The sequence below is a fragment of the Bacillus rossius genome (assembly GCF_032445375.1).
Source record: "Bacillus rossius redtenbacheri isolate Brsri chromosome 9 unlocalized genomic scaffold, Brsri_v3 Brsri_v3_scf9_2, whole genome shotgun sequence".
In the NCBI taxonomy this organism is placed as follows: Eukaryota; Metazoa; Arthropoda; class Insecta; order Phasmatodea; family Bacillidae; genus Bacillus; species Bacillus rossius.
The window spans coordinates 8,599,456-8,613,133 of NW_026962013.1; the positions used below are offsets into that span (position 1 = coordinate 8,599,456).

General features: G+C 38.9%; 1 protein-coding gene across 2 annotated transcripts in view; it reads right to left on the reverse strand.

Moving 5' to 3' along the window:
* Nucleotides 1–10,919: 10,919 nt before the first annotated feature.
* LOC134542873 (trypsin inhibitor-like) overlaps nt 10,920–13,678 on the reverse strand; it is a 32,052-nt gene continuing 29,293 nt past the window's right edge. Inside the window, exon 3 of one of the 2 annotated variants that reach the window (XM_063387452.1) lies at nt 10,920–12,055. In XM_063387452.1, coding sequence (XP_063243522.1) covers nt 11,889–12,055 — 167 coding nt within the window. In that variant the 3' untranslated portion in view covers nt 10,920–11,888. The remainder of the gene's footprint in view (nt 12,056–13,678) is intronic. The other variant, XM_063387453.1, reaches the window with a different exon arrangement.

The window sequence follows — 13,678 nt, forward strand, 5'->3', positions numbered from 1 at the left end:
TATGCAATTTTTCATCAATGTTTTCTTATGACGTTATCACGTAAAATTATCTTCCGTAAACCGACTTTACAGACAACCTTTTTTTTTACAGGAGAGTTAGTGTTTTATTTTTTTAGGTTTCTTTGCTTTTAAAATGAATTTTTTTTACTAAACATTAACCCTTTTGACAATTATACCAAGCAAAGTATGCAATTTAGGTTAACCAGGATAAACTTAGGGGTTGTAAGTTGAAACACTTTTTTTTTTCCTTGGTATATTCGCTGTAAGACGAAAATAACATTTTAAAGATAATTCTTTGATTTATTTTTTGGCTGCGCCAAATTTATTTCATAAAAAAAATGGGCAATTTTTTTTTTATCTCTGAAGTACATAATAATTATCTTCAGCAATGGAAAACGTTAACTTTATCTTTCTCGCCGTTGTACTGGCGGGGACTGTACTCAGTTTCTCGCCTACTGGCCGGGGGAGGGGGGAGGGGGGGGGGAAGGACTCTCTGGGGACCTTCCCACGCGCGCAGTCCTTCGGGCTGAGATACGTCCTTGCGGGGCAGGAGTCCTGCTCGCATTTCTCACGCAGGGCGGCTGGGTAGGGGGTGCGTCGGGGTACGGGGTAAAAGGATTTACCTTTAAGGTCAAGGAATGAGAAGGGAGCGGGGGGGACCACGTGGTGGGGATGTAAGGGGATGATCCTTGCGCCTCATAAGGTCCTGCCTTCCAGAAGGAGCTGTTCTCACATGCAAATCCTTTACCTCACCTTCACCCCACTCCCCCTTCTCTACACACCCGCGTCTACCGCAACACGTCGACGAAAATATGCAGTTTCCCTTCTACCTTCACCCCTCCCTCCTCTTACCACCTGTCCAGCACCGGTCGTCTTCAGGGTCGGAAGGTACAATTTGGTCTTCCGATTTTTTTTTTCTAATCTGACGTAGGGACTGTAAGTGCGTCTCAGGCCGAAGCCTATACGCTCTGTTAGCCATGCAGGAGGGGTAGCATGCATCGTGTGCTAGGAGGGGGATTGGCCAGCCATGGCAGCTATTGGCCAGTCATGACTAACTCCCCTCACTGACTATACTAGACTAAAACTAGATAAGATGGGCCCAGGTAAAACCTGCATGGACACAGGGAAAACCCTGGGCTCTGACATGCGGGTTGCAAAATTTCATTCATTAGTATCGAGCAGGAGGCTTACGGGAAACAGAAGGATGGTTCAGGAAGAAGAGTTGGACAGAGTAGGAAAGAGTCTGCCATGCGGGGGGGTTGGGGGCTTGGACATGGCTGTCCGCATTGTTTTGGGTGGCGCTGGTTGTTTCGGGGGCGACTTTAGTCGTTTCCCGCCGGGCTGCCAGCCAGCCCGCTTAGATTAAGAAATAATGAAAATTGTAATTTATTTATTTAAGCTGTAGTTCAAAATCTCAATGGTCTTCCGTGCTGCGTTTTTTTGGATGCTGCAACCCTTGGGCGTTGAACCCCTTTGAAAAGGGGGGGGGGGAGGGGGGGGGTCTGAAATTAAACAGCCCCTTGCTGAGGGACACCCACTTGAGCTCGCAACATCGCGACCGTGAAACGGGGTTGATATACGTACATCATCAAATCTATTTTTTTATGGAAAACTTTCTTTGTATTTTGAAGATTTTCTGCGTATTGCGTGCATATAGGCCAACGTATGGATCCTATCCGGAGATGACTTGATTCGGTTAAAACCTTTGGGCCACTTCTCCTCTCCTCCCAACCCAAAATTCCTTACGACCCGTCGAGTTTGCAAGGGGGCGGGGGGGGGGGGGGGGGAGGTTCATTCCTCGCCGACATGGAAGGTGGTTTTTTTTTTTTTTTTTTTTTTTTTTTTTTACGTTTCCGCGGGCAAATATCAAAGCGCGCGATGTTTTCCCAAATGTCGCATGCACCCGTGCAAACTCCATCCTTCGGATATTTGAAACGAACTTCTTTTCGTTGGCGACACTGCCGTTCGATCCTTGTACGAATCGGCGTGGTGACGCTTCAAAGAGATATTTAACATTTAACTTCCTCGCATAGACACGTCTCTTTTTTTTTTCTCGACCTTTCATTATGTGTTGCAAATTTTGCCACCAACGCTACACGTTATCCACTATTTGTAAAAATTCAGTAAAATTATATAAAGCTAAAACTTTTTATGTTTTATTAATTATAATGTGATCGCTAATACAAACTAAGTAATTTTTATACTATTTTTACTATATTTTATTTTATAATTAATGTAGTTAAAAGACCGCACGCAGAATAAAGAGACTGGTATCACTCACGCACAAGCTTTAGCTTTAGCGAGTGGAAGATTTCCTGAAGAAAAAAAAACTTAGCGTGACTGTGAAAATATGCAATGTTGAAATCAATAGAATATTTTATTTACATCTGGATTTATACTGGTACACACACACAAATATATATATATAAAAAAGCGTGTGCTAAAGACGATATTCCTGATTGAAAACTATGTGGTTTTACAGAAATATTTTTAGAAATAAAATTAATGTACCTATAAATATGTTTTCGTATAAAACTGCTAAAATACTACAAACAAAGGTTTCTGACCAGAATTTAACCGTCAATAAATCTTCAAGGAAATATATACCGATAAATGGTTGAACACACTACCACTAACTGACTGATGCACACTCAATTAAACACAAAAGCAAATTTTTTTATGTTTTAAATGTTTGTTTGAGCTTTATTTATAACATGTTGGAATGATAATGCTAATGTTACTAAAAACTAAAACGCTACAAAACTACAAAAAATATTTTTGCAAAACTCCGTTCCCCCGGAGAAACCCCCGGAATGGCCACCGCATGGGGAGCCCAGGAAAAGAAACGGGCTCCCCATTTGGAAGCCACCTGGAAGGTTTTTTTCTGTTCCACCCACCGTTTCTTTGGTAGCCTGACTTGTTACAAGGGATTGTATTCCTACCAGAGAAAATGCCACCATTTTGTCTGGGCAATCCGCCTTGGAGGAGCCGGGGCGCGAACCCGGGTCCTACAAGTCACAAGGCAGGCGCTCTACCCCAGAACCAGAGTGGTAGAGCGGATACTTTAAGCCTTCTTAACACTGACATGATGTTCCACGAGTTTACAGTAGTTTCTTGTGTCAATAACACGTGCATTACGTGCAGTAACATCTAACCTCGGTAACGAACAAATTTAAGTGTTCTTATGTTGTTCGTTCAGCACGAATTATGTAATTTCATAACAGTGAAATATAATTTGTATAACTAGTCTGGCAATTTTTTAGTTCATTTCCAGCAAACAAACTTACAGTCCCGCTGTACAATAATTATATAGAAATTTAGACTAGTAAAAAAATATGTAAGAGCTTGCTTTTAAAATAAATGTTAGATATTAAAAGTGTGTGTTTAGTTAAAATATGCGTGTGCTTAGAAGCATGAAGTTATTGTATAAACATTTTATTTATTTGGTTTTAAAGCCACAGAAAAGTAATTTTTTTAATATTAATTTTGGCTTTCTTTTGTTTTACCGTGCTTAATGCTGGAAAGCTATTCAAACAACTGTTTGCAAATAACTAAATATTGGAGGTACTGGGGCAACACGAAGAATAAATGGTAACACTATTTTGTAGTATATAGTTATTTTCATGTAAATGTACAAATCAACTAACCTAAAAATGTATTTTGAAGCATTATCTTTGTAAAAGAGTTTCCGGACGAGGGACTGGCTTCTGCCCTCCCCTTCCACAAATACTGTCTACACCCATGGTAAATGTGTAAACAAAATCACATGTAGTTACACGCACTAGTACAGGATATACTCAAAAGACGTGAATTAAAATTTAGGAGACCATAATATTTTATAGTTGTACTTATAATATTGCATGTCAATAATTTTTCAAGACATGTGATGATAGCCTACATGGAGTACTATAGTCTAAAACTACGTATTTGTACTGTTATGCAATAATCGTACACTCACGCCTGTAGCATAAGTAATCACTAGAAGGCAATCTGATGATGAGAAAAGATACACTATCGAAGTTTATGGACCGAGTCGTAAGACACTATATTCGTATTCCAGAGAAAATAGGTTCAAATCCCGACTGGTAATTGTGATATCATTTTGACGTGAAACGTCTAAAAAATCACAGCGAAACATATGGGTACCAGAAAAAGTCTGACGAAAAGGTGTGTATCATCTTGCTTTAACATTTTTCTAACTATATACGCTTCAGCCTGAGACGCGCTTAATTATTCCTTACACTAGACCTCCCAAATACACTTAGTTTTAATTTAGGTTCGGAAAAAATTTCTGTTCAGTGTAGCTCACGACTCAGGTGTGATAGCGCGGTGATTCGTGCGATTATGAATAGAGAACTGACAACACTGGGCAATACAGATTGTACGTTCACCAAAAAACATTAATTTTTATCTCATTTATTATATCACAGGGCAATGTTAAACAGAATTTTCGTCGTAAGCTACCATTTAGTGTCTGTTTTTATTGTTTTTATTTTAAATCATTACACTAAAAGCAACTCGCTAACATAGAAGTTTCACGTGGAAAACCAACAGCCGTGAGTCTCGATACAGTTCCACAGATTTTTTTTATAGAAAATTGGTAGGATGGTTCCTTACTGTAGGTAATGGCTAATTCATTTGACATTGTCGCTCTACTGTGGCGTTGTGTTTTGCCGTATATTAATCTCTTTATGGACAGGCAATCATTTCAGAATAAGAAGAAAAATGATATTGGAAATAGACTATTCCCCTGGTAAACATACATAAAAATGATTTCAAGGCTTTCATAAATTAATATTCTGAAATGTTTTCACTTAACCAGCTCATTACAGTATTTCTAAATTATGTGCAGTCTGCCTACAAAAAGTGAACCCCAACAGTCCATCAGAAACATAATGTGGGTATTATTAATGATGTAGTAACGTAAAAAAGATATTTTATTGTTCTTTTGATAGACATTACTTAAAATAAACTCAATTGAATTACCACCTCAGTAGTATAGATGACCATACACCTGATGGTGATAGCTGTCGTGGCATTTTAAACAAATGAATTAAACTAGCTAAACCCGTCCACGCTTCGCTGTGGATCAGTATTAAATGAAATGGATAGGAAATTAAAGTGGGTAAGTATTGTAATAAAATTTAATTTAAAGAACTAGTTTAAAAATTTAAATTATCATTATAATCATAAATAAAATTTCATTAAATGTATAGATTATCAATAACTTAACAAATCAAATTTTAAAAAATTATGTTTAATAAACTTTAGAAAATAATAAACGGATGTTTTTAAATTTAATTAAGAATCTAGTAATTACTATTAAATGGAGATGTAATTAATATTTCAGTTATTACTTCATAAGTTGAATTATTTTAAATTACGGTGATAAATTACATGGGGAATATAGTAGAGTATATTAGAATTATATACGTTTAAACGGAAAAAACCATATATATATATATAATGCATTATTTTACTTACTTAACCGTTGGTTGTCAGACAATTGTGATTTTCGGTCACTAGATTGCATTTCATTTCAACTAGTGACCTGGAGTTAAAACATTAACTAGAATCAGAAGACTTTGTATGCTGCTTATTTATTCAAATTCTTTTTAAGATAATAGACATAATTTACTCATGTCGTTCGGTATTAGAACTGTATGGTCGCGTTTTAACTTATGGTAGTTTTCCGTCGCCCTCAGACGGAATTCTTCGATTATGGTAGTCTTCCAGTATGGCAGTCTTCCGACGCCCCACTTCCCCCGGAAAAACAGGAGGAAAAGTACCATATTTTTATTTTTACAGATCGCGGCTATAAGTATACAGTGCTGCTTCCTATAACCCATTTTTGGAAACATTTCTTTCTATTAGTGCGCGATCTGTTGAGTTGATTTATGACTGGAACTACATAAAGTAACCGTCAGAAGCGATATCTTTAGCCTTTTAATAAACCTAAGAAACAGCTAGAGGGTTAACAGTGCTACCTAGTGACGTATTCTATACACTACAGCTGTACTCATTCCATGGAGTGTATAAGGAAATATGGTAGAATTCCGCCTCGACCTTTGAACTTATCGCAGATTTCCGTTTTGGTACTTTTCCGCCTTTTTCGAAGAGGCCAGGCGGAATACTGTCATTATGGTAGATTTCCGATATGGCAGTCTTTCGCGCCACCCCCCCACCCCCCAATTTATTACGAGAATTAACGCATAATCTATCCTATCATCTAGCAAACAAACCAGTGCGGTGTAAAATACCATAAATTTGGCATCTCCTACTCATTTATATAGAACATTATTTTTTTTTCTAACGAAACATCATCAAGTGTTATTCGCGCAGTTTAAATTTTTTTTTTCTAAGCTTTTAGTCGTAACATTAGAAACATAAAAAAAATCCCTGTGTCTCTGCAGGTTTTACCTGGGACCAACTTATTGAGTTTTGGTCTAGGATATTCAGTGAAGGGAGTTAGTCATGGCGCCAATCACAGTCATGGCTGGCCAATCCCCTCCTAGCACATGATGCATGCTACCTCTCCTGCATGATTAGAGCGTATAGGCTTCGGCCTGAGACTCACTTAGAGTATCTCCCTAACCCAGACCCCTCCCGCACACTCATGGCTTTAAGTTAGGTTAGAAACCTCCAGCCCGAGTTGTTTCTGCTTGTAGTTTACGGGCCCAACAGACAGTTAGCGTCAAATGTGTCGCGCGAAACGTGGTTTCGGTTTCCTCTGTGCGCGCCTCCCTCCTCGTTGCGGGCGTGGAAGGTTCTGGAAGATCTCTTGGGGAGGGGCTCGGCGGGGCTCTGTGTCCAAGGTCAGCCCGGCCGGGCGCGCGCCCCGGGGGCTGTGTTGTGGTCCCTGCTGCCAAGACACCTCCCCCCCCCCCCTCCGCAATCCCCCGGGGCACGCTGTGGCCACACGGAGATGCGATTATTATTATTTTTTATCCTAACCTAACTAAAACTAAGTGTATTTTGGAGGGGTCCGGGTTAGGGAGGGACCTAGGTGCGTCTCAGGCCGAAGCCTATACGCCTAGTCATGCTGGGATTAGCCATGCAGGGAGAGGGTCGCATGCATCATGTGCTAGGAAGGGGATTGGCCAGCCATGGCAGCGATTGGCGCCATGACTAACTCCCCTCACTCTTAAATCTAGACTATAACTAGAGATAGGTTGGGCCCAGGTAAAACCTGCATAGACACAGGGAAAACCCTGGGCACATTCATGCGGGATGCAAATTGGCATGCATTACGTGTAGGAATTTAAAAGGAGACAGAGGATGGTCTGGATGAAGTGTTGGACAGAGTAGCAAAGAGTCTACCATGCGGGGGTTGGGCACTTGGACTCGTGGTCCGTTTTGCTAATTGTCCAGTACTGGATTTAGTGACCAGGGACGCCCCTGGTGGTGAGTGGTTGCACTGACCACTCACTCCACCGCCAGTCAGTACCTAAAAAACTAAGAAACTAAGACAGAAAACAGATAAATGACTTACAAACTAGGCATTTCGTTACGAAATATCACACGGAGATGCAGCCACGCCACGGTGCACAACTGTGTCCTGGTGTGCCGTTCCAGAGGCGGATCCAGTCGGGCACAAGATGAGCCGACAGAAAGAAAAAAAAAAAAATAGCCAGTCATGGGGACTGCCAACAGAAGTGAAAACTTCAAAATTTGTTTTTAAATGTGAACCCATTAGTTTTGCCCCTACGCGGCTAAAGAAGTTTTCACTTCAAAAAGAACTTAAATCCACAAATAATCAACATTACCTCTCATAAATCAATAACCTGATATTTGAAGAAATTCACTACTTATTTTAATAAACAAAAGAAAAACATAACCTCACCTACTAAAAAAAAAATAGCCAATGCTCGCAATATATACCACACAACAACGTTAAATATTTTTTTTTGGAAAATAAAATAAAACACTTATAACCTTAAAAATAGAATTAATTAAGTTTTATCCTTGAAATATAAAAAAAAATAATGACAATTTTTACGTATTAATTGAATATACTAAACACAGCGACACAACAGCGAAGAGCAGCTGACTGTATCTCTCTCGCTCGGGCACACTCGGCGGTCCCGAGTTCACCCGATCCAGCCTTTCACCTCAGAGCGTGACGGATCAGCCTAACTTACTGCCTGCGTGCGGTGCGCCAAAGGAAGTTTTCACTTAAAATTAAACAACTACACATCTAATTCATTAAAGGATCACGGGGTCTCCGAAGTCGCCTGGCCTCCGAGGATTGCAGCCGCTACAAAGGCGAAGATTTCGCAGACGTTTCGATCGACCTTTGCATTCGCCGTCTTCGGGATGGCAGCTCAGCGGCGATCCTTATTTCCAAGTCGCTAGTGAGCTTACGTGGGCGCCCGTCACATAACACGCGCAGTCAAGGAATTGGTAGTTGCGCTGAATTTTTATATAATCTAACTTGAAATTTTTACACGATAAGTACACTGATGCAAAACAAATTATTCCTGGGACAGTTAGACGCTGATCTCAATTTCTGCCCCTGTGTAGTTCACCAGGTTATATAGGTATTTCTTTGTAAATTACTTGCAAATCATAACACTTTTTTGTTTAACATCTAGTGTGAAGAACTAATGTCAGTGAATAAAAGCCTATGTTTTACTTTCCCCCCCCCCCCCCTTGAAAAATAAAGAGTGAAATTTTTTTTTATAGATATTTTGGCTTTCAAAGTATAGCCGCTATCGAAGTAGTCGATCGCCACTGACGTTTCGCTATGCATCTCAGACAGCCATCGTAAGTGTTGAGAAATCAACTCACATCAACTCAGTTTGATTTCTCAGCCCTGATGATGCCTGCGGTGATGCAGAGCGAAACGTCGGTGCGATTGACCACTTTGATAGCGGCTCAGCTCGATAGCCAATGACCACAAAAAGCCTGAAATTTACCTAAATACATATACTTATTTATTTTGCATAAAATATATTTTATCTTAAAATTAATCGAACTTTATGAAAAAAAATACATTTTTTGCTTGCCTTGTTGATAACATATCTTATTCACATTACTCTTTAGAAGTAGTTTTAATAACGTTCACAATATTTTAATCCCGTGGATTATTAAGATGCAGCTTGAACCCAACACTGAAAATCCTATTTTATTTTAAGAAGGTTTTTTTTTTTAGATTAGTTTATGGCATGTAAAATGTTGATCGAAACATCTTTCAAATGCGCATTTAGGATATTGTTGAAAAGTACACGTTTGTTATACGAGAAATTCTAAATTCAAACAACACTTAGATCTATTTAAAATAGTTTCTACGTTGAAAGTATACTCTTGTGAACGGTATATGGAACCCTTGTTTAACGAATTCAACTCATACTTGTCCGGTTTATTTATATGTTTGTTTGGCAAACTAGGAACTAACTTTCACAGGTAGCCAAATAAACATATTTTACCTGGCGAGGTTTTTTTTTTAAATATATGTATCGAAATTTTCTCGTATTTTTCTGGTTGTAACCAGAGCCCACGTTGGATTCATACAATGGCTGCTATTTCATGTGTAGGAGCAAAACTTGATTCAAAGATGTTAAACCTTATGAATACGCAGCCAACTTAAAATCCTCTCCTCCCATAGAGCACCCCATAGTTAAATAAGGAGGCTGTTTTAACGCTTGCGGAACGTCTTGAAAATATATTTTTTAAAAAAACTTAGCTATCAAAAATGTTACATGCAGTAAAGCAACACTTAAAATGTAAAATAATACTTTTGAATGGACTTTAAAAATTAGGTGGGGAATGAAAAACTGTTTTTTTTTCCTCGAGTTGGTTTTTAGTTCCATGACTATTTCGGGGCGTAGGGCCGAAATTGTGACCAGCAGACTGTGTCTCACTCGACAGCCAACAATCATATTTGTGACTGGCGACAGTGTTACTACCAGTGATTCACCATTCGACGTGACACACGTAATAGCGGTTTGCGCGGATTGTTGATATCACGCAGGGGTGTTATCGGAGGGGGTGAGTAATAGTTATTGGGTGCGGACAGGGGAGTTGGCGTGACCAGACTCCCCCCACCCCCAACCGCCAGGCACCAACCCCATTGGACGAAGGGAGTAGGTGAGCAACGGTGCCTGAATTCCCGACCTCGAACATAGGTTGGCGGATGGATAGGATCGTTGTGTTATTTCCTTACCATGAACGCAGTAAAAATAAGAAATTGCTAAACGTGGGTTCCGTTTCCCTGTGCACGCGTTTGTGTGTGTGTATGTACACTTATTTTCCAGGTATAACGAGAAATATAAATTAATAAAATTTGAGAAACATATACGTTAACATATTGTGTATATGATATTATCGAATAAGAGACAGTTATATACACTTGCCGTTTAAAATCTTTTACTTTAACCAAGTCTTTTTCATTTTTTGTCGAAGTTTTGGTTTGCTTCCTTAACTACCGCTGGAGTGAAAAGTTCCCGTCTTGTTCCTACGATCTGAGATAGCCTTGAGGCTCGGCTTACCCGATTCCACATTGAACAAAAAAAATTATATATATATATATATATATATATATATATATATATATATTTATTATTGAGAATGAGATCACATAATATATTTTAGGTGTGTTGCCAAGCTTTGGAAACCTAAATAAAGAAAATATGGAGTGACTTCAATGCAGTAGGAATAATGTTTTTTTTTTTTTTTAAATTTACGAACATCTGCCTGACGTTTTGCAAGTAGCAGATAAGCAGCATATAACTGAATTAGCTACATTTTCTGCACAGAACAAAAAAAAATCATTGGCCTTTACGAAGAACATTCATAGCTATGTTCCCAGATAAGTTATAATTCCATTAAAATGAAGAAAAAAAAAACCATGGTGAGTAATGTTGAATGTACTATTTTTCTGGCGGCTCTGTTGCAGGGTTGCGTGGGTAAAAAGACAGTTTGGTTAATTAATTTTTTTTTATTCTCATGAGCTTATGGGCTGAGCAGTGCAACGAGACCTTATGTAGCTCACTCACATCTTCGCTCGTAGCTCATGGCTTCACTCATGATCCACAGAAACACGTATCATCTGCGCCTAGCTCCATCTCTGGCTGAGCCGCGCCAGCAGAACTGTCATGTACCGCAGGCGTGAACAATTATTATAAGTGATTTTGTTCATAATTTTTTAATAAAACGGACTCTCAAGCTTTTGCTAAGTAAATCAAATGTCAATTTATGTTTTGGTGAAGTTGGCTGGACCAGGACTGATTATCAAACATTTCGTATAAAATATATATATTTTTTTGTTTAAAATCTTTTTTTCTGAACATACTCCATTGAAGGTAACACCGTGCATTAATGAGGTTTTACTAATATATACGGTGTTAGCATAAAAGGTGTATGTCCTAAACAAAACAAACACACAATTTAAGTCAATCTTCCCTTTTGCAAGAATCATTCAAAAAGCATATCTTTTTTTTGTTGCGAATGGTAAAACTTTACAGGTATGATTTATAAAAAAATCTAATTGAATACTTTTTCTATTATGAATAATTTATTTCAAATTAATAATACACACTTTTAAGTGTTTATTTTCACTTTCAAAGGCCAGTCAGCAAGTGTTAACAACTCACCCCGATGATGAAGCAAGTGATGTGTTGGTGTGGAGTTCGTTAACACAAAGTCAAATAATCTGTTAACTTGCATTTTTATATCTAAAACTTGTTTTTTAGGCATTAATCCGGAAAATATCATACAGTTGGGGCATTTAAACCGTACGTTACTGTGTTTCATAACCTCAACAACGTGCATGCGCCAAGAATCTGGTTAGACAGTTCCCACGTTGGCCAATAAGCGGGTAGTATCCGGGGCCACGAATTTTGTTTGAGTCGCAGGTTTCTCCAAGTGTGTAGCGTGGTTCTGTTGTTCTAGTTGCCCTCGCACTGGGCCTGGCACTCGAACAAGAGCTCGAAGTTGTTGTAGTTCCCCTCGCAGCCGCCGAACATGAACTCCTCGCAGCGCTGCGTGTCGGTGTTGTAGTAGTACCTCGGCGTGAAGTCACTGCACGGTCCGACCTCCATGGGCAGGTTGCAGTCTGCAAGCATTACGTACACACAGCTGCGAACACAGAAGCGCTGGCCTTCCACTCTTCAGGAGCCGGGTTCGAACCCCAGCTGAACCATCAACAAGTACACGAATACATAAAACGTACACGCCTAGTCTAAGTTGTGTTTTCGTCAGCGAGGCGGGGTGCTAAGTGCGACACCCGCTGGTGTTTGTAGTTCGGTATCGCCTCTAAGCGCAAGACTCTGTTCGAAGCACTCAATTTTCTTCTAGTCGAGCACAGAGCAAATATAAAACTAAAGCGAAGACCATCACAATATATAGCGGGGAAATTAAGATAATAGTGTGATTCAAGTCCCATGGTACAGTTAAAAATATATATTTTAATTATCATTGAAATATTAATAACAAATTCATAAGTTGGGGTTTGATGATGTAATCAAATAAAAATTTTTATAATGCACTGTTTAGATTGCAGTATAGCCATAATTTTAATGCTAAAAGTAATATTTAAATATTTAATCATTCATGTATTTTAGCTTGTTTCATGGGTAAAATAATTTCGAAATCACACATTTTAGCAATTTACACTTTACCTAAAATACGGTATAGAAACAAAATTGGTAAAACCTAATCACTCATCCGCCCTCAAACTATACTTAAATGCTGTTTGTAAACATATACGGAATCAATAGTGCAGGTACAACACAAAGTGAAGTATTTTGATGCACGTGCGGCTTCTATTTCCTAAACAAATGCCGTACTAGCCGTACGGTAGACATTCCTTTCTGTTTCGTAGCACGCAAAGTTACGGAACGACAGACCAATCGTGGGTACGCTGGTGCCTAAGTGTAACTATTGGAATGACAGATCACGCTTGTGTGCCATCGTGCATAAGTGTAATTAACGGAACGAAGGATCACGCGTAAGTGCGCTTGTTCCTAAGTGTAACTAAAGGAACGACAGATCACGCGTGTTTGCTATCGTGTCTAAGTTTAAGTAACAGAACATAACGAGCACCAGTAACTTGAAATCACCACAGATAACTGTTTGCACAACAAAGCATTTTGTGGGTTCAGTTCAAAAATGGTCTACTTTGTGCACGCTAAGTTAGGACATCAATGTGCATATATCAATTGTACTAATTAAAAACAATCCAATCATGTATTACTCACTCGCCATGACCCTCAGTCAAAGGTGAGGCCCAAACATTTCACGGTTTTAATCACCTCCATGTTAGAATTAAAGGTGTTGTGTTTTCTCATTCCTCAGTCATTTATTTTCTGTCCTAGAGATAAGACATATTACTCTTCCAAGACCTGAATTTGATTATACAATTCATTAATTTTCAGTTAGTTTAGAATTAATGAGTGTGTGTGATGTATAAAGGCCCTGTCAAACTATCAAACGTTTGTTTTAAAACACCTTCCAATATGTTGTGTAAAATAAAGTTGGAGTTCTATGACGTCACCGAAAACTACACTACCACAACCTTGTTTGGATGTCCCATCACATATTTTCCATATAGGACGAGTTATAAAATATGTTGGATGTTGAATGCAATCGCCCAATCAAAATTATGCCTAGCAAAAATGGAAACGACATTTTTTCATTTACAACGAATCTTTAAAATGGCTAAAAAAATATGAGCGAT